At 44.0% G+C, this 22,432-nt stretch overlaps 1 protein-coding gene across 2 annotated transcripts in view; it reads left to right on the top strand.

Moving 5' to 3' along the window:
• Positions 1–12,856: 12,856 nt before the first annotated feature.
• Positions 12,857–22,432, top strand: part of LOC126334760 (uncharacterized) — a 367,149-nt gene continuing 357,573 nt past the window's right edge. The window contains exons 1-2 of one of the 2 annotated variants that reach the window (XM_049997335.1): positions 12,857–12,972; positions 13,167–13,423. In XM_049997335.1, coding sequence (XP_049853292.1) covers positions 13,401–13,423 — 23 coding nt within the window. In that variant the 5' untranslated portion in view covers positions 12,857–12,972; positions 13,167–13,400. The remainder of the gene's footprint in view (positions 12,973–13,166; positions 13,424–22,432) is intronic. The other variant, XM_049997333.1, reaches the window with a different exon arrangement.

Here is a 22,432-nt window from a genome sequence, read left to right as displayed (position 1 = left end):
TGCACCTCAGCTATCGTAAACTGTAGGAGCAGCTAAATGAACAAACCAAACTTAATGGAAATTGAGGAGAAATTAATAATTTGAGGATGTATATACACGAAACAGGCCTCAAGTCCACCATGGGCAAAGTTTCCGTGTGTTTATGAGGCAGCTTCAAATAAATCAGTAGGCGTTTCGTCGTGCAAATTCTGTTAAAAGTTACTAGACAATCAGTCGGCAACCTCGAGTATGTTACATGTTTGCTAATTTCACGAACAGTTTCATCACTATAAATATTTTGAAAGAGTATGAACACTTAGTTCAAATTTGGCTCTGAGCACTATGGGACTTAACATCTGTGGTCATCAGTCCCCTAGAACTTAGAACTACTTAAACCTAACTAACCTAAGGACATCACACACATCCATGCCCGAGGCAGGATTCGAACCTGCGACCGTAGCGGTCACGCGGTTCCACACTGAAGCGCCTAGAACCGCACGGCCACACCGGCCGGCGAACACTGGATACGGATATGGAGGGGCATGTGGTCAGCACACCGCACTCCCGGCCGTATGTCAGTTTACGAGATCGGAGCCGCTACTTCTCAATCAAGTAGCTCCTCAGTTTGCCTCACAAGGACTGAGTTCACCCCGCTTGCAAACAGCGCTCGGCAGATCGGATGGTCACCCATACAAGTGCTAGCCAAGCCCGACAGCGCTTAACTTCGGTGATGTGTCGGGAACTGTTGTTACCACTACGGCAAGGCCGTTGGCTGTTTAGCGGTATATAGGCTTCCTAAATGTAGGGCAAACATTCATTTAAATAGGACAAAATATGGCTAAGTGGATAGTAAAAGCCACTTTCTGGTGGTATGCAAGGAAGTGCGAAGAAGGCTTTGTATGAAAGAAAAGTTTCTTCAGAAATATACTTTTTAGATAACATAAAATGGGAAGCGAACTTCGTGTATGCTAAAATGCATATGGAGGATTTGGAATGAACTGTTTTGGCCACTTAGAATGAATTCAACGAAGCTGCAATACAAATCCTGTAAAAAGTAATTAAAATTGGTATAACTGAAGTTGGATTTCGCTGCAACACACTAAAGTTACAGGAACTAGACTACCAAAACCTTACTTAAGCTGGTGTTGCGGTGAAGTAGACATCTTCAGGTTCTTATTGCAAGGGAGCTCGAAGTTTAGAAATTGTCCTGCTTACCACCGAAAACATGTATTAGAGGTGACCTGACGATGGTCCGAAATGAGAATAGTCAGTACTAGTGGAAAGAGGGTGTAGTTGCAAAAGAAAGCCATTCATACCGAAATAAATAAATAAGTCTGAAATACACGGAAAGGAACAAAGGAAAAATAAAAACCACCATTTTCTGGCCTGCAATCATCTATAATAAATACATATTTCATCGAGCTCCCTCTTGTCATACTCGGGTAAAGAAAGACTTTTCATCGACGTCCGAGTCTTACAACAAACACTACAATGAAAGCGAACAGAATAAACTGCAACGTAGCGTAACACAGAGGAAGACGGGCAGACAAGCAAGACTCCTGTGGGCTGCTTGGGTTAAGCGTAGCTTAGTTTGGATGTGAGTAAAGCAGCCTGCTCGTTCTGATGATAACGGGCTTCAGCTTGCCTGCCTGCCCAACAGCAATGAGTACCCCTCTGCTTTCGTTACTATTTCTTGCCTGCTGCGAGTAAAATGAGTCCAGAAATCTTGAGCAACGAACGGAAATCACCCAGATTTTTTTGCTGATCGCAACTCTAAGAGAGATAGCAGTCATGGAGGTACATGAGACTGACAGCAAACAAAATGAGCCAATTATTACGTCTCTGAACTGTGGGAAATTTAAATGGTTATGATTGGATAGAGAGCACCGCGAAGATTTGTGCTCTCTGCATTACCGGTGTAGTTAGCGACTAGTGTAAAACATCTTTCTCAGGGGAACTTAAACATTCAATGGCGAGAAACCTACACAAGAAAGGAAAGAAAAAAATATTACAGTCTAACGGCCCGTCGACGGCGAGGTCTTTAGAGACGCCTTAGAAGCTCGGGATTTGAAAAAGATGAGGAAGGAAAAACACCGTATCCTTTTCAAAAGAACCACTCAGTGTCGACTTAAACGTTTTGGGAAAATCACGTAAAATCTAAATCTAGATGGTAAGATGTTGATTAGATCTTATTTCCGTGCACACAGTCTATTGACTGGTTTACAGCTTTGTACTAGTAATTGTTCTTCATATACGATCAGATAATTTTCTCGGCGAATATGTAATTTAATTTTTTTCTCGGATGTTCTGCCACGGTTAATCGTTGGTTCTGCAAGAATTTTCGGAAACGGGACGTGATGCCGTCTTTATAACTTACTCGAAGATGGCAGCAAATTTCGTTGCCAAAAACTAGTGCAAGACCAACAATCCACAGCGACAATACACAAAAGATGAATCTTCAGTTGGCCAAGCAGTATATTTATTCATGTAAGGAACTGTTCAAGACCTTGATCAAAAAACTGTAGTTTCCCTAAATAGCTTCGGGCAACTGCCCGGATGGTTCCTTTGGAAGGGCACGGCCGACTTCCTTCCCCATCCTTCCCTTATCCGATGGGACCGATGACCTCGCTGTTTGCTCCCCTCCCCCAAATCAAACAGCCAAACCAAAATACTGTAACTACTGTGTATTTTTTTATTTCATAAGGACTTTCCACTGATGGGCCACAGTGTGTTTTACAACGAAATAAGACGTTATACGTTTATGGGCAGTGAATTCCATGCAATGGGAAGCAGAATGTGGCTTTCTCGAAGTGAGCTGGTATATTACTAGATTAATTTAACGCAAAGCGTTTCTCAAGAGATTCCATAAAATATTATTTCCTTTCCTGATTCACATCAATGATCTGCAATCAGTTGTGACAGGTAACTGCATTTGAAGTTAATGTGAATCTTCATCCGCATATCATACTGTATAAAAAATGGCATCGAGAGAAGTACTTCTTGGTTCACAACTAGCGGGCTGACTCTTTTGTACAACAATACAGTTTATTATATCCACATTACTGCACACACGTATTATCGTGCTGGCATTCAGCTTTTTTAAAAAATGATGATAGGATTACAGTAGCAGGTGACAAGAGATATTTGGGCCTGACGACAGAGGGCAGGTTCTCATGGATGGTTCACGACATGCTCAATGCTGCTACCTTCACTTAGAATATTGTCGACAGTCAGTACTGGTGAAACACTGGAAATTATTTACGAAGATTTTCATCTAAAAGGTCATCTTCCGAGTGGTTTAATTAGTGAAGCCCGTGCAAGTCTTTGTTTAAAGAAGACGGGGTTTCTACACTTGCATTGCAGGGCGTGTACCAGTTTTTGGGAATTCTGCTTGAAATTAGAAGCTGTTTGAAGGGAAGAGCAGGATTCATTCATTGAATACAAGACGGGAGAACCCTCTTTTTACGTTGAAAATACCTCCACCGATCCTCGACTACTGTTCAAAAAATAGTGTAGCACTCTGCAACAAACATTATTAATATGAAACTTCCTGGAAGGTTAGAACTGTATGCTGGACCGAGACTCAAACGCTTTCATCTTTGTTAGTGACAGAGTGCAGGTATTCAAATCCAAGCTGAAGGGTTTTCTCCTAGCGAAGGGCTTCAGTTCCTTGTCGGAACGGTATAGGACCTCAGTTACGTTACAGGAATGTATGGAATAGTAGGTAATACTGTTTTCTTCTCGAATTGGAACAAAGTTTTTTTATACTGGCTTTCATCGTTTAACAAGATCTGGTTATTCCGTGGATTTTTCCGTGACCTAATTTCAGTGTCTCATAGGTCCAAGTGGTCAGTCTGCGATAAATCTAAGTAATTAAGACAAATTGTGGTTACACTTCAGTGTGTAAGCTTTGCACATCAGAAGACAACGGTTCGTTGTCGCAGGTTATTAGGGGCGCGCAGTATTTCAACTGGACAAGGTGTCTGAGGGTAGTCGAGCAATTATTGATACGCAGTGGTCAACTCAAGTACAATGGGTCTCATATTGCTGCCCAGCTGTCATTGTTTTCGGAGGTTTTCTACATTTCTTCAGGCAATTGTCAGAGTCGTTTCTTCAACTACACCCAGCGATGGTGTTCCCATCCGATCCTTGTTCTTCTGCGCTTGTGGTCCACGTGTACCGACCACTAAGTTGATGATATACTCTGACATACCTCCAGTCCCAATTCCTATGATATACTCTGACATACCTCATTAACCAACCTTGTCAATGAGTGGAAAAGAACTGGAAATAAAGCCGAATAGGGCCTTTACGAGAATATTTCCCTGATACTATTACTCTACAACATTCATCCGACCTATGTTGCGCAGTATTTCTTTCCTTCGGAAAACGTAGGTGAAAGCACAGGCCGTGGCCACCTGGAAGGAACCAATATTCGCTGGAAGTGGTTTACGTACACTGTTGTAAGCTGGGCCAAAATCCCGCTCTCTCCAAACACTAGTCCAATTACCCTCAACACTGCGCTACCTAGGTCGGGTGAACGTTGTAGAGTAATAGTATCAGAGAAATATCCTCGTAAAGGCCCTATTCGGCTTTATTTCCAGTTCTTTTCCACTCACTGACAAGGTTCGTGAATGACTTATTGCACAGATAAGTGCGTCAAATGTATTGCGATGTTCAGGTGAATGAAGGTTGAAAAACAGGTAGAGAAATAGATTCAATGTGTACCGAACTAGCAAATATACGTATAACTTTAAAAAAATAATAAAAAGACACAAGCAATTAATAGTGCTTTTGGACCCAAATCTGGAACACCGTTCTGTCAGTTGATTTAAACTGGCTAGTTGTCGGATAGGGAATCTATTTCGTGTTAGACCTCAGATAGCAAGGTCATATTTGCAGCTCAGGGTGAAACACAAAACGTTCAGTCACTGGGGCTATGCTGACTGGCTAAAATCTAAGATTGTCCCAAAAAGATAAACCTATGTCTCAGAAACGCGTCATGACTAATAATCACAAAGCCTTATGGACTGGTTTCGGACTGTTTCCGTCGTTGCAACAGAACATAATTCCGTCACATTGTCGGAATAAACCAATGCATTCTTGGTGCAGGTTGTAGACGTTGCATTGCAGAGGCCAGTCTGGACATAATGTCCACCTTTGTATATGCATTAACATAGTGGAAAAGTCTAAATACCCTTAAACTCTTGTGCTGACGAGAGCAAATAGCGGTAGATATTAAACACCAGATTCATGTGCAGTGATCATGTAGTGCAGGATTAACACTCTTCGCCGCTAAAGATGCTGCAAGTAATCTGACTTGAAATGCATATAGCAGAACATTATTCTATTGCGCCTATTCATCTGCACATACCGTAATGTCAGACTACCTGCACAGCATTAAGACACCTCCGGTTAACACATCACGTACTGTGAACGGCTACCAGTGTCATCCTCTAACAATCGAGAAATAGCGGTTTCATATTTTGGCCAAGTAATAAAAAGTTTAGAGAATTAATTGCCTCTTTATGAAGTCATTCAAGAAACATTATATCTGCATTTACATCTATACTCCGTAAGCCATCTTCTGGTGCATGGCGGAGGGTACTTTATGTCCCAAATTGACTTTCCCTCTAAGGCGCTGCAGTCATGGACTGTGCGGCTGGTCCCGGCGGAGGTTCGAGTCCTCCCTCGGGCATGGGTGTGTGTGTTTGTCCTAAGCATAATTTAGGTTAAGTAGTGTGTAAACTTAGGGACTGATGACCTTAGCAGTTAAGCCCCATAAGATTTCACACACATTTGAACTTTTTTTTTTTTTTACTTGCCCCCTTTCCAGTTCCAGTCACGAATGTTTCGCGGGAAGAATGATTAATGATGATGATGTTTGGTTTGTGGGGCACTCGTCTGTGCGGTCATCAGCGCGAATACAAAGTGCCAATTTTTACACAGTCCAACTTTTACGCAAACCAATCTAGCCACTGTCACGAATGACGAAGATGAAATGATGTGGACAACACAAACACTCAGTCTCCTGTCAGAGAAAATCCCCAACCTGACCGAGAATCGAACCCGGGACTCCGTGATCAAGGGGCAGAATTGCTAGCCACTAGACAGAAAGACTGAGGGTAAGCCTCCATGTGGTGCCGAATATTTCTTATTCTATCCTCATGATCTTTTGCGCATTACACGTAGAAGGATGCGATAAATTGGTAGACTTCTATAAGGGCATGCGCTTCCGTAAAGTTAACATTACAGTATCTGTCACAAATCTCAGGCTAACGAGCAATATTTAAGTTCATGCCGAACCAGGATTCTGTAAGCTGCCTCCTTTGCGGATGGACTGCACTTCCTGAGCATTCTTCTCATGAATCTCGGTCTGGTATCTGCCTTACTTGCGATTAGTTTTATGTAGTCGTTCCATTTCATATCGTTCCGCACGTATACTCCTAGACATTTTATCGATGTCACTGCTTCCAGTGATCGTCCTCCAATCGTTCAGTCATTGAATAAAGGCTCCTTCCGTCTATTTATGCGCTATACGTAACAAGTGTTTACACTGAGGGTCAATCGCCAGTCCCTGAAATAAGTAGCCATCCTCTGCAAGTCTTTCTGCATTTTGCTATAATTTTCTAACGTAGGGACTTCCCTATAAACAACAGTATAATCCACGAAGAGTCTTGTGGAAGTTCCGACATCATTCACTAGTTCATTTACAAGGAGCATTCAGTAATTAACGAAAACATGTTTTTTCTCGGCCATTTTCGGTTGAGAAAGTAAGGAATATATTGTGGGGCGTCGAGGAACATTACCGCTTCAGCCACTATTGTTTCATGAATTTGCAGTAGGTAGCGGCTTTTTACGTAGACTCAATAAGGGGTCTGTAGCGGACGTGCGTTCCAAGCAGTTTCTTTTGGCGGAAAACCAAAGCGTCGCAAATGATCATAGGTGCTTACAGAATGTCTACGGACACCTGGCAGTGAACAAAACCACGGTGAGTCGTTGGGCGAGGTGTCTGTCATCATGGCAACAAGGTCGCCCAAACCTGTCCGATCTCCCGCCTGCCGGCTGGCTGCACACAGCTGTGACTCCTGCAATGATAAAACGTGACGACACTCCCATTCGAGGTGATCGGTCGATCACAATAGGACACCTCGCTTCACAACTGTACGCCTGTGTTGGTAGTATTGACACAAGAGTCCACTATTTGGGGTACTCAAAGGCGTGTATCCGCTGGGCTCTTTGCCACCTGACAAAAGATCATAAAGAGCAACGAAGGGCCTTCTGTTTGTCCCAATGTAGGATGCACTTCGAGGAAAGCAGTACGTGGATATTGGGAGGGTACCCATTCAGCAAGACGCTGGCTCCGGCGTCGACCAGTGGAGTGGAACCATGTGGGTGTACAGCCCTCCCCCTCCCCCTCCCCCCCCCCCCCCCCCCCGTAAGGTGGCGTTAGGCCATCGCATTGAACGGACATTAGGTTGAAAAATAGAGTTTTGGAGCCAAAATAGAGCAGAATAATTTGGTATATTAAAATCCTGAATACAACCAACCTTCTTTCAGAAAAAAAGTGTGTTGCATTACTTACTGAACGCCTCTCGCACGTATATTATGAAAAGTATTGGTCCTATAACACTTCCTATAACACAGTCTGAAGCTATCTTATCATCTGAAGACTTCTCTCTGTTGTGAACAACATGCTCCGTTGTGTTCATTATAAATTCTTCAGGCCAATCACACAGTTGGACTCATATTCTGTAGGCTCTTATTTATTTCATTAGGCAGAAGTGCGGAACTGTAACGAACGCCTCTCGGAAGTCAAGGAACACGGCATCAACGTGGGAGTCTGTATCTGATGTCTGTTGGGTCTTGTGGACGAATAGAGCTAGCTGGGTTTCACAAATTGGTAGAGGATAGAACAGGATCTAACAGGAGAAAAATATTGTCACTTAGATGAATGACGAACACTAATTTCACTTAATGAAGGTTTATTCAGCACTTGTACACACAAGAGCGCCGAGTGAACTGCCTCCCGGCCAGAACACATACGGAATATGTACAGCTACAGAACATTCCAGTTACAATTATTCTTGCCATTTGTAGATACTTCTAGAATGTACTCGAACCGTATATAGAAATTAAAATTCTTCAGTTCCCGTGCGTTTTGAACTCACGACCCTCCATGCAACAGTCTACAATCATAACCACTACATTAAGGCGACTGTGCTACTGAGCGTCTTCTGCAACAATATGACTGTCAGCTGTTAGGACAATTTCGAAGACACGCTCACTTCTCTTTTCAGAGGAGGTGGGGATAAACACTGTTTTGGAATGATGAGACATTACTGGGCCAGTGAGGCTCACTTCATCTGTCGGGAAACATTTTACGTCCTGAGTCAAGAGGAGGAAAACGCAAAAGAGTAATCTCTATTCATCGTCGGTAATCAGATGTACGACGACCAATGGTACCCCTTAATGAAATGGCAGTAAGGGATGGCAAGGAACACTTGTTGTACTTAGTATATATGCCTGGAGGCCACATTAAACATGTTGAAGAGGCTACTCCGGCAGCCACTGGGGGAACAGTGTGCAACTACACATTTTAGTGCGCGTTGGAACAAACAGTGTTTATCTTCTGGGCTCCTGGGTCAAACTTGGGTCGTTCCAGCGGCTGGCACAGAATGTTGAGAAGACCAGACTTCATCACGGAGTTTCAACGAAGCTCTCAAATGGCAGCAGTGTCCCCAGAACTGATCGTGACCCTCTCATTCTGAGTTGAGTGGAAGGATTGAACCAGGGACTTGGTAGGTTCTCTGAAAAGTTAGGCTGAAACTTCCTAGACTTGAGGTATAAGGTTGAGGATTGTAGGGTCCATTTAAATGGGTCAGGTGTGCATTTCACATTAGAGGCTGCCATCCAGGCAGATCGCTGCCTGTAGGGGGCACACAAAGGTCTTTTAGATAAAGGGACTCCCTATCCAATACAGATAATGATAGCTGTGGGGGACCCAGAAGTGTCAGTACAAGATCCAAGGAAATGCCTCCTGCAGACGAGAGAACTAAATTAGTGGTAGTTAACTGCCGAAGTATTTGCAACAAAGAGTCAGAGAGTGAACCGATCCTAATAAGTAGTGTAGCTCAAATAATACTAGGTACAGAAAGCTGGTTATCTCTTTGTGAGATTGCAGGGACAAGAGCGAGTATCAGTGGTGGACATAAGCTCATAATCGGATCCTTCTATAGACCATTAAACTCACCCGCAAATTAACCGAAATCTTTAGAGAAAAAACAAGTTCACTAATAAGTTCCTCCTCAATCATCCCGTCATCATCGGGGGAGACTCTTACCGTTCAACAATCAATTGGGAAAATTACAGCTTTGTAAGTAATGGGCCTGACAAGAAGTCCTTCGAAACGTTATCAAATGCGTTCTCTGAGAACTATCTAGAACAAATTTTTCGAAAGGCCACTCACGGTGGAAATATATTGGATCAAACATCAACTGACGTCTTTCAAGGCGTCCACAAAGAGACTGGAATCAATGACCACGAGGAAATTGTAGCAACAATGTCAACCAAGAAACTAGAAATCTACTCTGTAGGAATCAGCATGGGTTTCGAAAAAGACGGTCGTGTGAAACCCAGCTCGCGCTATTCGTCCCCGAGACTCAGAGGGCCTTAGACACGGGTTCACAGGTAGATGCCGTGTTTCTTGACTTCCGCAAGGCGTTTGACACAGTTCCCCACAGTCGTTTAATGAACAAAGTAAGAGCATACGGACAATCAGACCAATTGTGTGATTGGATTGAGGAGTTCCTAGATAATAGAACGCAGCATGTTATTCTCAATGGAGAGAAGTCTTCCGAAGTAAGACTGATTTCAGGTTGCCGCAGGGGAGTGCCATAGGACCGTTGCTATTCACAATATACATAAATGACCTGGTGGATGACATCGGAAGTTCACTGAGGCTTTTTGCAGATGATGCTGTGGTGTATCGAGAGGTTGTAACAATGGAAAATTGTACTGAAATGCAGGAGGATCTGCAACGAATTGACGCATGGTGCACGGAATGGCAATTGAATCTCAATGTAGACAAGTGTAATGTGATGCGAATACATTGAAAGATAGGTCCCTTATCATTTAGCTACAAAATAGCAGGTCAACAACTGGAAGCAGTTAATTCCATAAATTATCTGGGAGTACGCATTAGGAGTGATTTAAAATGGAATGATCATATAAAGTTGATCGTCGGTAAAGCAGATGTCAGACTGAGATTCATTGGAAGAATCCTAAGGAAATGCAATCCAACAACAAAGGAAGTAGGTTACAGTACGCTTGTTCGCCCACTGCTTGAATACTGCTCAGCAGTGTGGGATCCGCACCAGATAGGGTTGATAGAAGAGATAGAGAAGATCCAACGGAGAGCAGCGCGCTTCGTTACAGGATCATTTAGTAATCGCAAAAGCGTTACGGAGATGATAGATAAACTCCAGTGGAAGACTCTGCAGGAGAGACGCTCAGTAACTCGGTACGGGCTTTTGTTAAAGCTCCGAGAACATACCTTCACCGAAGAGTCAAGCAGTATATTGCTCCCTCCTACGCATATCTCGCGAAGAGACCATGAGGATAAAATCAGAGAGATTAAAGCCCACACAGAAGCATACCGACAATCCTTCTTTCCACGTACAATACGAGACTGGAATAGAAGGGAGAACCGATAGAGGTACTCAGGGTACCCTCCGCCACACACCGTCAGGTGGCTTGCGGAGTATGGATGTAGATGTAGATGTAGATGAACCAAAGTACGAAGAACAACTAAAATAAGCAAAAGGATATATATGTGTCGTTTCTCAATCAGGAACTAGTAATGTGTAGCACTGGAGCGGAAAATATAGAAGAACTGTGGTTCAGATTTAGAAGAATAATTGACCATGAACATGATAGATACGTACCAAGTGAAACAGTTCATGCTAGGGGGAACCATCCATTGTATGTAGTCTCTGTAAAAAACTTCTAAAGATACAGGGACTAGTGCATAATGTGTAAGACAAATGGTTCAAATAGCTCTGAACACTATGGGACTTAACAGCTGAGGTCATCATTCCCCTAGAATTTAGAACTACTTAAACCTAACTAACCTAAGGAGAACACACACATCCAAGCCCGAGGCAGGATTCGAACCTGCGACCGTAGCGGTCGCGCGGTTCCAGACTGTAGCGCCTAGAACTGCCCGGCAACTCTGGCCGGTTGTAAGACAAAGCATATGGCTATAAATAGAAAGATGTTCAATGACTTGCGTTTGTAAGTCAAGAGGACAAAGCGCGAAGCCTTCGAGGACAGCCGCAGTAGAATACTATTGAACAAAACTCACAAGAATACAGGAGATATGTGAAGGCTGTTCATGTTGCCAGTGTCGAGACACTTATGAACTAGACAGGGCCAGAAATTGAGGGTAGCACTAAGAAAGGTTTTCTTCATTTGCACCCATTGGGCACCTTTTTCTTTAGAACTCTCCAGTGGTTATTCCCCCATCACAGGATCTGCTAAAGATGAACAGTAGTCCTTCGGGGTATGGCAGTTATTTTTATTTTTGATCTGCAGCCGGATTTCCGTGTTGTCTCTGTAGTCGTAGGTTTCCCCAAGGGAGCAGGTGGTATGTAACCCGTAAGGCAGAATTATTGGCGACATCGTTAGAGTCACAATTCAGAACTCACGTCATCGAAGATGACGAGAGTGACAGGCAGGAAGATATAATAAACGGACGAGTGGCTCAATTGAGACAAGAAAGGCCAGATACAGATGCAGAATTTACTCCTGTTTCCGATCGACTTGTGTGTGCCTACATCAGGCACGTAGGGAATAACAAATCCCCCGGTCCTGACAAGGTCCGTGTCCCATAGCTAAAACACCTGCTTCCCAACGCAATCACCTACCTCACCACACTATACGACCAGTGCATTTCCCTAACCTACTTCCCAAAAGCCTGGAAAATTGCTCAGGTCGTAACCTTACCGGAACCCATTAAGAACCTTATCCTTCCATAAAATTATAGACCCATCTCATTCCTGTGCTTTCTAGGTAAAGTACTAGAGTGCTTGATCCTCAGCGCCCTATCCAAATTCCGCGAAACAATAACACAATCGCCGGCCGCGGTGGTCTCGCGGTTCTAGGCGCTCAGTCCGGAACCGTGCGCCTGCTACGGTCGCAGGTTCGAATCCTGCCTCGGTCATGGATGTGTGTGATGTCCTTAGGTTAGTTAGGTTTACGTAGTTCTAAGTTCTAGGGGACTGATGACCACAGATGTTAAGTCCCATAGTGCTCAGAACCATTTTTGAATAACACAATCATCCCTGAGCAGTTTAGATTCCGTCCTGAGCAGGAGAGCTTCTGTAAAGTTTGGAAGGTAGGAGACGAGGTACGGGCAGAAGTACAGCTGTGAGGACGGGGCGTGAGTCGTGCTTGGGTAGCTCAGTTGGTAGAGCACTTGCCCGCGGTAGGCAAAGGTCCCGAGTTCGAGCCTCGGCCTGCCAGAAAGTTTCATATCAGCGCAACTCCGCTGCAGAGTGAAAATCTCATTCTGGATCATTGTTTAATCTCCCTACCTTACTCCCTCCCTTTCTCCCTCTGTCACTCGTGTGAGCCTCACGATACCGGCCCTCCTCGGATCCATCTCTGACAATGCCGAAGGGATACCGGAGTAGAATGCGGCCGGGAAGCGTGCGCCAAGAGGAAGTGGCCGGTGACAAAGCAATGTCACGGGGTCCTCGTAAGAGCACGCGCTGTTTTGCCGACAGGTGAAGCTGTGGGGGGGAGGGGGGGAGGGGTAAGGAGAGGCGTGGAGGGGGGTGGGGCGAGGCGCCGTGGGTGAAAGTGCAACTCCTTGAGAAGGACGCGCGCGCACCAACTCGGTTAGTTGGCCACTTCCACCGGCCGGTGACATGACTACTCTTCACTAGCCAGCCGACGGTCAGACGCTGCCGCAGCCGCCGCCTTCACGAAGTGCGTGTCCACCACTCACTCTCGCTCTCGCTAGTACCTACTTTTCTTTGCATATCGCCACCTCCCACGGTTCACTTCTCTACTCTCTTTTTTTTTTTTTTCGAAGGAGGATCGTGCATGCCACACATTTCATTCACTATATTTCCACCTCTGTTCTCATCCAGTCTGTGCAGAATTGTTGCCTTTCGTTTCAGTCGAGGTCAGCGGGAAACCGAGTGACTCGTGGGTCCGCGCGCGTTTCTCTGCGTTATCGCTCCGGCGCGGCGTCCACTCTCGCAGTCTGGTGTCGGTGGCTCGGCAGGAAAAGTTTCTCGCCCGCGGGACTTGCGCGACTAGTTCCATCCCTTTTCTTTCTCCGGTTACCACCTCGCCTACTTCAGACGTCGCCGAAGAAGTCTTCAGCGTCCTTCCTGCCGACGACGCGGGAAATGAAGTCCGCGGCACTTCTCAGGTAAGTTGCTGGCTGCTCGCTCATTAACGCAAATTAGGGAGCCCCTATGGGCCGTGCGAATCCATAATAGGTACCTGTGTGCAAGTGCTCAGCCCACTTCACACGCCAGCGAGGAAATTATTATAAAGATAATACGATCTATACAGACATCTGGGACGAGAAGCGGTACTAAAAGTGTTACATTGTTCGTAATGTACACGGACTTCGTAGAGAAGTGGGATTATAGGCCATTTCAGCTGCTCCTTGTTGCTGTCCACGTTTGGGATTTTTCGCCAAGTCAGATTAAAGGAAGTCGCTGAATTATTCGGTTCGATTTGTACCTGAGGGTTAGGGTATTGTTGTCGGGGAAGTTTAAATAAGCAGCATTTGCTACAGACCACAGTGCGATTCTATAGCCTCTGACGTCCATGTCACGAAGGGACCGTTAGGCCAAAATAAGGGAAATTAGGGCTCGTACAGAGGCAGTTAGGCATCATTTTCCTCGCCCCATTTCCAAGTGGTACAAGAAAGGGAATGACCAGAAATAGTACACTGTACTCTCCGCCATTTAAATGCAGAGTTTTCGGAGGATGTACGTAGATTTACGTACCATCACACGCAAAAATATCGCTGTCCTATCTGGCAAATATGAGATGTTCGTGAGTTGGTCTACAGCATGCCTTGGTGGCTATGTGGGTATCAGTGTGCAAATCAAAAATTCCATAATTCGGGCCGGCCGCGGTGGTCTCGCGGTTCTAGGCGCGCAGTCCGGAACCGTGCGACTGTTTCGGTCGCAGGTTCGAATCCTGCCTCGGGCATGGATGTGTGTGATGTCCATAGGTTAGTTAGGTTTAAGTAGTTCTAAGTTCTAGGGGACTAATGACCACAGCAGTTGAGTCCCATAGTGCTCAGAGCCATTTTTTAGCCATAATTCGGTACCCAGGGGGCTCAGGATTTTATCGTTGCGGTCAGCTTCGGCTACGCTCCTTTGGACCCGTCTCCGGGTTGGTTCGAAAACATGTCGAGCAGTATGCGTGTAAAGTTTCTGTGGTTTTCCTGAATCACTTGGGTAATTACCGGCATGGTGCCTTCGAGGTCACCGCGTCAACATACTGCGCAACCTTGTCCAATCCAAGCCAGCGCTCCAACTCTTTAAAGACGTTGACGTCGGTAGAATATTAAACTCTAAGCTTTCTTCACTTCCTCTGGCAATGCTCTGGAAAATACCGGGATGCACAGTCCCGCAGATTTTACGCTTAACTGCAATGCCTCTTATGATTTGACAGATGGGCGACTTGTTAATGTAAAAGGAAAGTTTTCATTCATCTTAACTGGTTAGAGTCACAGTCTGACGAGTAATATGTAAAGTCGTCTTTCAACTACGAACTAAATTTTGTTGGAATTCTCCCGAGGCAATCTGTCTGCCATCTGCCTTTCTTACAACCAGTATAAGCGAACGGTTTAAACCGCTCCGTGTGCGCAATCTTAGACAATTTGCTGTTGGGGCTGTTCCTCGATTGCTCACCAGTCGTGTAATCAAACAATAATTGGCCTCTCTTTGTGTTTATGCGCTATTCGTTACATTCGGATTATGTTGACTGTTAACTACCATTCCCTCGACCAGTGGTGATTGCCTACGGGTATTCCGCCATTTTCTACAACTTTATTTCAAGAATAGCTTCACGAAGCGTCCGATGTTATCCCCCATTTCATTTATTATATCGCTAACTATATCGGCACTGTAACACTACTTTGGTGTACACCCGAAACTACCGGTATTTTCGTATCGCGCAAGTTCTCCCAAACCACTGTTGAATTATGTTTACTAGGGTAGCCGTCCTGTATTCGTGAAACATGTATTTTCTTTGGTAGAAGACAGAACAATCTCCAACGCCTTCCCGAAGTCAATAAACACGGTATGAGCCTGGGTGTCGATGTCTTTGGATCGCTTGGACGAACAGACATTCGTTGTTCTTTCCAGTTTATTAAGGAATTTCAAAAGACAAACATCGCTGATATCTCCAATAAAGATTTCAAAAATAATTAAGACAAATTTCCGCTTCCAGATCTGGAACGACAATTAATTTCTACAAGATAAAGTAAAGTTCATATATGGAATGATTTACGTTTTAGTGTTTATCTTATGTTCAACGCTATGCGTTGTTTTACAAATGCCCTGTATAGCTTTGCTTTTGAATAGGTTCATCGCAGCAATCCGATGCGGAAGCTGAACTAACGGTCTTTGACTACTTCTAAAGAGTACATCGTAGACTAACTCTAGAAACAACTGCAATGGTCAGTCCCCATTCTTTTTATTCCTTTTTTTTATTTTCGAGTGGTTAGTCTTCGGACTGGTTTCATGCAGTCCACCATGGGTTTCCTCTCCTGTGTGTACTTTATATCAGAGTAGCACTTACATAAAACGTCCTTAGTTATTTGTTGGATGTATTCCAAGCTCTGTCTTCCCCTACACTTTTTCCATTCTACAGCTCCCTCTAGTAGCACGGAAGTTTTTCCCTGACGTCTAAACACATGTCCTATCATCCTGTCCCTTTTTACTGCCAGTCTTCTTCATATGTTTTTTTACTCGCCGATTCTGTTGAGAACCTGTAGCCAACCTCCTCACTCAAAATGTGATCACCGCAATATTCAAAATTCATTCGACCATGAAACTAAAGTTACTCGATTTCCTTAGCAAAAAGCATCGCAAAATGACCAACTAACGAAATTGGAAAGAATTTATTTAATCGTGAGGATTGGCGTCTTACCCTGTTGAAGTTTGTTTCGACTTACACCTAATAGTCCGATATTCAGTCTTAACTTAACAGTGTAGGCAGAATGTTGTGTTTCTGTGTTACTAACCGGTTAATATGAAAGAAGCGAGAGAATGAAATCTAGTGTCCGTACATAATCTAATCGCAGAGAAAATCGCCAAGGCATCCCTAGAGGCAGGCCGGAGTGGCCGAGCGGTTCTAGACGCTACAGTCTGGAACCTCGCGACCGCTACGGTCGCAGGTTCCAATCCTGCCTCGGGTATGGATGTGTGTGATGTCCTTAGGTTAGTTAGGTTTAAGTAGTTCTAGGTTCTAGGGGACTGATGACCTCAGCAGTCAAGTCCCATAGTGCTCAGAGCCGTTTGAACCATCCCTAGAGTTATGAGTCAGGTGTGCTACAGGGAAGTGTTATTCTCTGTATACGTAAATGATTTGGCGGACTGCGTGGGCAGCAATCTCAGGTTGTTTGCTGATGTTGCTGTGGTATACGGCAAGCTGTCGACGTTGATTGACTGTAGGAGGATACAAGATGACTTAGACAACATTCCTAATTGGTGTGATGAATGTGAAAAATGTAAGTCAATGCGAATGATTAGGAAAAACAAACCCGTAATGTACGGATAGAGCTTTAGTAGTGTCCTGCTTGAGACAGTCAAGTCGTTTCAATAACTGGGCGTAACTTTGCAAAGCGGTATGAAATGGAACGAGCATGTGAGGATTAGGGTGAGATAGGTGAATGGTCGACTTCGGTGTATTGGCAGAATTCTAGGAAAGCGTGGTTCATCTGTAAGGCAGACCGCATATCGGACGCTAATGCGACCTGTTCTTGAGTACTGCTCGAGTGTTTGGGATCCGTACCAGGTCGAATTAAGGAAAGAATTAATTCAGAGGCGGGATCTAAATTTGTTACTGCTAGATTCGAACAATACACAAGTGTTATGCAGATGCTTCGGGAGTTAAAATGGGAACCCCTGGAGGGAAGGCGCCGTTCTCTTCGAGGAACACTACTGAGAAAATTTAGAGGACCGCCATTTGAAGCTGACTACAGAACGATTACGTTGCCCACAACATACATTGCGCGCAAGATCCACTAAAATAAGATGCGGGAAATTAGGGCTAATACGGAGGCAAACTCGTAGTCAGTCTGCCTTCCCTCGTACAGGAGGGTACGGAGTACTGCCCACCATGCGCCGTAAGGTGGATAGTCGAGAATCGATGTAGCTGTAGGTGTAGATGTAGACATAGATGTAGATTTAATGGCTGGTTAGTTCATGACGGTTCACGCTCATCATCAGTCACCTTATGTCCTTATTCGTAAAACACCAAGGGGAGATTTTGTAATTTAAATCAATATTTTTGCGTACAGTCACTGAGTGAGCAATCGTGCATCATCACCATTCCCTTTTCCTGTCATATTGGGGCTGGCCACCATCTGGCGATAACAACTTTGGCTAGGCACGTACAGGACCCTTAGAAACTTACTGGATGCTTCTTTTCGTCAGTAAATGAAAGTTTGCAGCGTAAAAGTGCTGCTTGGCTTATGACAAATTCCATCACGTTACCTATAACGAAAATGGGATTGTAGCACTATTAGCAGCACATCAATTGTAGCGGCCTATACCAAACGAGCTCCGGCATGCATAGCACGCCGCCTTCAAGGCAAACGGGCGGCGGCTGGAATAGCATCAGAGCAGTATCAGAATTCACCCGGCTGCAAAAGACTGCAACCTCGACATTTCGTCAGGAGCGGGGCTCTGCAACAGGCATGCTCACCAGCCAACAAAGGCGTAACACACCCACCAGGAAACGCACCAGAGAGAGTACATTTGGCGAGGTGGTGACACTCTCACTGTCAACATCATCAGTGGTTGAATAATTGGTGATCGTTAGACAGAGACACTTCGTTAAGGAAGAAGAGTTTATTGCTTCGAAACTTCGTCATAATTCGGCTCAAGATGCCTGTTATTCAAAAGCATTGCTAAATAGTGGCATATGTCGGTAATCAAAAGAAAATATTACAAGAAGCTCTGCTGTTTGCTGGTAATACAGGCAACAAACCGCTGTTGAGTGACGGTAGGGAAGTTCATAACGGCTGAGGTAAAATACTCACTTGATGCAATTAATAATAGCTGTATCAGAAGTAGATAAATACAAGATTATTCGAAGAAAAAAGTTTAATGGTACGCCTCCGAAATCTTCCAGAGCAACTAGAATTCTGAGTGTAGCATTAGGAAGCGCTATGGAGTGGAATCAGCATATAGAATCAATTATTTTGGGAGCAAATAAATGACTTATATGAGCAACCAGAAATCTAAGGCACAGGTAAGCAGACGCAGAGGAGACCATGCAAAAGACTTTCGCTCGCCTGCGTAGACCTCTCAATGGTTAGAATTAAGGAATGGTCAGGTTTGTCGATGTTGTCAAGCAGAAGATACGCGATCGGTTGTAATTTTTTATTTATATTAGGGAGTGAAAACCCACATGAAATCTTTTTTATTTGAATTGATTACTTGTTTCGGCTAACAATCTAGCCGTCTTCAGATCGCAAAACATTCTTGATTAGTGTTGGTGTAATTACAGCTTCACACTGCGTTAAAATATTTCTTAAAATGACGACATATATACATTACGTAATTAATCACAGCTTTTCACCTTTCGTGGCCATGATGATAAAACAAAGATGTATTGTCTTACAACTTACTGACACAATCATTATCAGTTTATTTTGAGGCCATCGTTCAATGACAATGGTCACAAACAATGAAAAACTGTTTGTCACCGTGTCATGTATGGATGTTACCATTTCAACGGTGTGAGAAGCTGTAATAGCACCAACATTAATCAAGAATGTTTTACTACCTGCAGACGGCTAAATTGTTAGCCGAAACAAGTAATCAGTCCAAATAAAGAAGATTTCATGTGTGATCTTGATTTCATGGGTTTTCTATACCTAACTTAAATTAAGGGACGAGACTGAATGAATTGTGATACTTGTTGCTGGATCAGTAATCAGGGAGTCTAGTTACGGAGAAGCTAAGAGATCGCTAGAAGAAAGTCGCCATTATTCTGAATAAACCCTGCTGGGTAGGTTTAGAAAGTCAGTATTCAGAACAGGATACAGAACGGCTCTATTGCCTGCATCGTACATCTCGTCTGAAGGCCAACATCGTAAGATAATGGAGAACATGTAGCGTACCAAGGCATAGAGTCAGCCATTTTTCGAGGCGTCATTCACAAGTAGAACATGACTAGGAATGACAAATAAGGTACGAAGTACTGTGTGCCATGAATTCTAGAGTATACACTTGCACTAAAATGAGGCAGCTTTCGTCCATACCTCATAAATCGGAAATGATACGAAATTTCTTTTAAGCCCTGCGACCGCTGCCCGTAAAGTTGAGATTGTTGTGTAGAATATGTTAGACTATCGTATTTGAATAATAATATTTAGTTTCTGATTTGCATACACGTTACTCGAGTTCGGGTTTTCCTTACCAGTGTAGTACATTACGACATTCCGACCATCACTTGCCTTTTTTCGTGCATCGTTTCCACATCGATAGAAGAAACTAACAAGGTAACAAATTCCAGATGGCGTTAACAGATAGTGGACAGAAATTTAAATCGGAGAATGTAACTTAAGCTGTAAGTTCTAAAATCGAAGACAGAGATGCGTTCTTTGTCCATTGCGATATTAGCACTGAGTATTGCCACGTTGGACCGTTTGTATTTGCCGCACTTAAGCGGATTCTTTCAATGCTTAATTTTTCTTTGTGAGCAGGAAATTTATTATCACATGAGGAGCAACTCCTTTTATTCGTATGAAATATGCTTCAATTTGTCAAATATTTAAACGCAACACTAACTGTCTCGTCACAATACGAGAGTCACTATCCTTGATGAACTGTGGTATCACGTTGAAACTGCATGGACAGCTCTACACGCCATCCAAGCTCTGTTTGACTCAAAGCCCAGGCGTATCAAGGCCATTATTACGGGCACAGGTGGTTGTTCTGCGTAGTGATTTCTCAGGATCTATGCACCCAAATTGCGTAAAAATGTAATCACATGTTAGTTCTACTATAATATATTTGTTCAATGAATACCCGTTTATCATCTGCATTTCTCCTTGGTGTAGCAATTTTAATGGCCAGGAGTGTATTTCGAAGTGCTATATCTCTTTTACTAGTTTCAAAAGAGACGTCTTATTGGTCAGCGATTCATTTTACCAGTCTTAGACACATAGAACTGTAGACATGGTAGGCAACAATCGTTGCTTTGTTTAACGTGTAGCTGCCGATGGTTCAGGAATAGCCATTCGGTTAACCAGTAGCAGAGTTAAGCAAGCAGTATTTTTTGGTCGTGCGGTTGGATCACTGAGGTACATAGCTGCTGACAGAACTCTCACCACCAGCGTCGACAGCTCTCAAACGTACTGAGCAGGATGTGCGTAACACTGCCCCGTAAAGCTGGAATTCACGTGACAAAATATAAACAACCTGAGACAGATTACACATGAACTATTAAATCTCAGAATTAGTTTAAAGTCAATGGGAACTTGGGTGCTCCAGGATTTATCTTGATAGTTTTACAGCTAGCTGATAGATGGCAGTAAATGAGAGAGAAGGTGACTGCCTCTGTTGGGAGTTGTACCAATTATATGGTTGCTATTACGTGACGAAACATTTAATTGAAAGTCATGTATTGAAAAGAAAAAGGAAGGAAATCTAGGATTTAACGCCGAGTCGATGACGAGATCGTCGAAGACGGAAGATAAGAATTCATAATGAGATATGCCTCTGAAATCCGATGTTGGGCTTATTGATGGGCTGCGGGATGGAGCGAGAGAAACGGGAGACGTGCAGCGAACTTTTAAAGTCGACTTCGAGGAAAGTTTGTGGCGGAGTCTCGAGCGAGCTTGAGCGAAAGGTTATAATCGGTGGTAGAAGAGTGTTTCAGGGAGTCTTTGCGCAGAAAAATAGTGTGTGGACGAGGAAGGGGAGAATGGAAAGGAAGGAAGGAAGCAAGTTTAGGGTGTAACGTTCCGTCGATGACGAGGTCATTAGAGTCATACACAAGCCAGTACTGGAGGAGAATATAGAAGTAAATCGGCCGTGTCCTCCCAAAGGACGCATCCCGGTATTTGTCTGGAGCGATTTAAGAAAATCACGGAAACCTACCGAGCGGTTCTAGGCACATCAGTCCGGAACCGCGCTGCTGCTACGGTCGCAGGTTCGAATCCTGCCTCGGGCATGAATGTATGTGATGTCCTTAGGCTACTTAGGTTTAAGTAGTTCTAAGTCTAGGGGACTGATAACCTCGATGTTAAGTCCCATAGTGCTCAGAGCCATTTTTGAACGGAAACCTAAATAGGGATGGCCGGACGGGATTTGAGACGTCGTCCTACTGAAAACGAGTCGAGAGCCCGCACCACCAGGCACGGAGGCACGCGGGAGGTGGGGCTGGTGGAGAGAGTGTCAGACGTGATGGCCACTGTCAAGCGTAGGTGGACACTGAAGTTGTTCGTGCTGAGGAAAATTCACGAGAAAAACTTTATATACCATAAGACAAGCCTCTTGTTTTAGGTGGAGTTGAGGCTGTTTTTGACGTGGATGATCTTTAGATCAAGCGTAATCAATAAGCGAAGTTGACAAGAGTTTGCAGAAAGAAAGTAACACTCCGTAAACAACTACACCTCTTGGACGTTATTCCCGTTAACTAGAGATATATTCGTCTTCAGCGAATTTCACAGATTTTACTCGAGATACAATCCGAGTAATCTTGTCGATGGATGCTGCCGTTTCGGTAAATTCATTCCTTGCCATGTCTTAGTGAAGTCAGAAGATAGAATGAAACTTCCTGGAAAGTTGCTATACACTAACCAGTTTATTCAACTTACATTCCGAGAAGATCTCGTCAATTATTCCTTTTATGTTATTATGCAGGCGGAAGCGTATACTGTTCTCCGAGGAGTTTTTGGGGGAAAGGGATTGGAATGAGATGTTAATAAAATCTGACCGAATATACACTCTCTGCATCAGACGTCTAGATGTGATAGATGACATTTCTGTTTGAGATAAAAAGTTCCCTGACGTTTCCCAGCGGCGTTAGGCGTCCTTTTGTATTTGTTCTAACCCTGGGAGGCGGCAGGACACAGACACACAGCAGCATTCACGTGCAGTGCGTGTTGCCTGCAATTCAGTTACCTACACCACATGAAGGGGATAGGCCCAAGAAAATTAAAGCTCCCAATTCG

Source organism: Schistocerca gregaria, chromosome 2 (assembly GCF_023897955.1).
Source record: "Schistocerca gregaria isolate iqSchGreg1 chromosome 2, iqSchGreg1.2, whole genome shotgun sequence".
NCBI classification, from domain to species: Eukaryota; Metazoa; Arthropoda; class Insecta; order Orthoptera; family Acrididae; genus Schistocerca; species Schistocerca gregaria.
The sequence above is the reverse complement of the archived record's forward strand: the minus strand, read 5'-3'. Positions and strand labels throughout refer to the sequence as shown.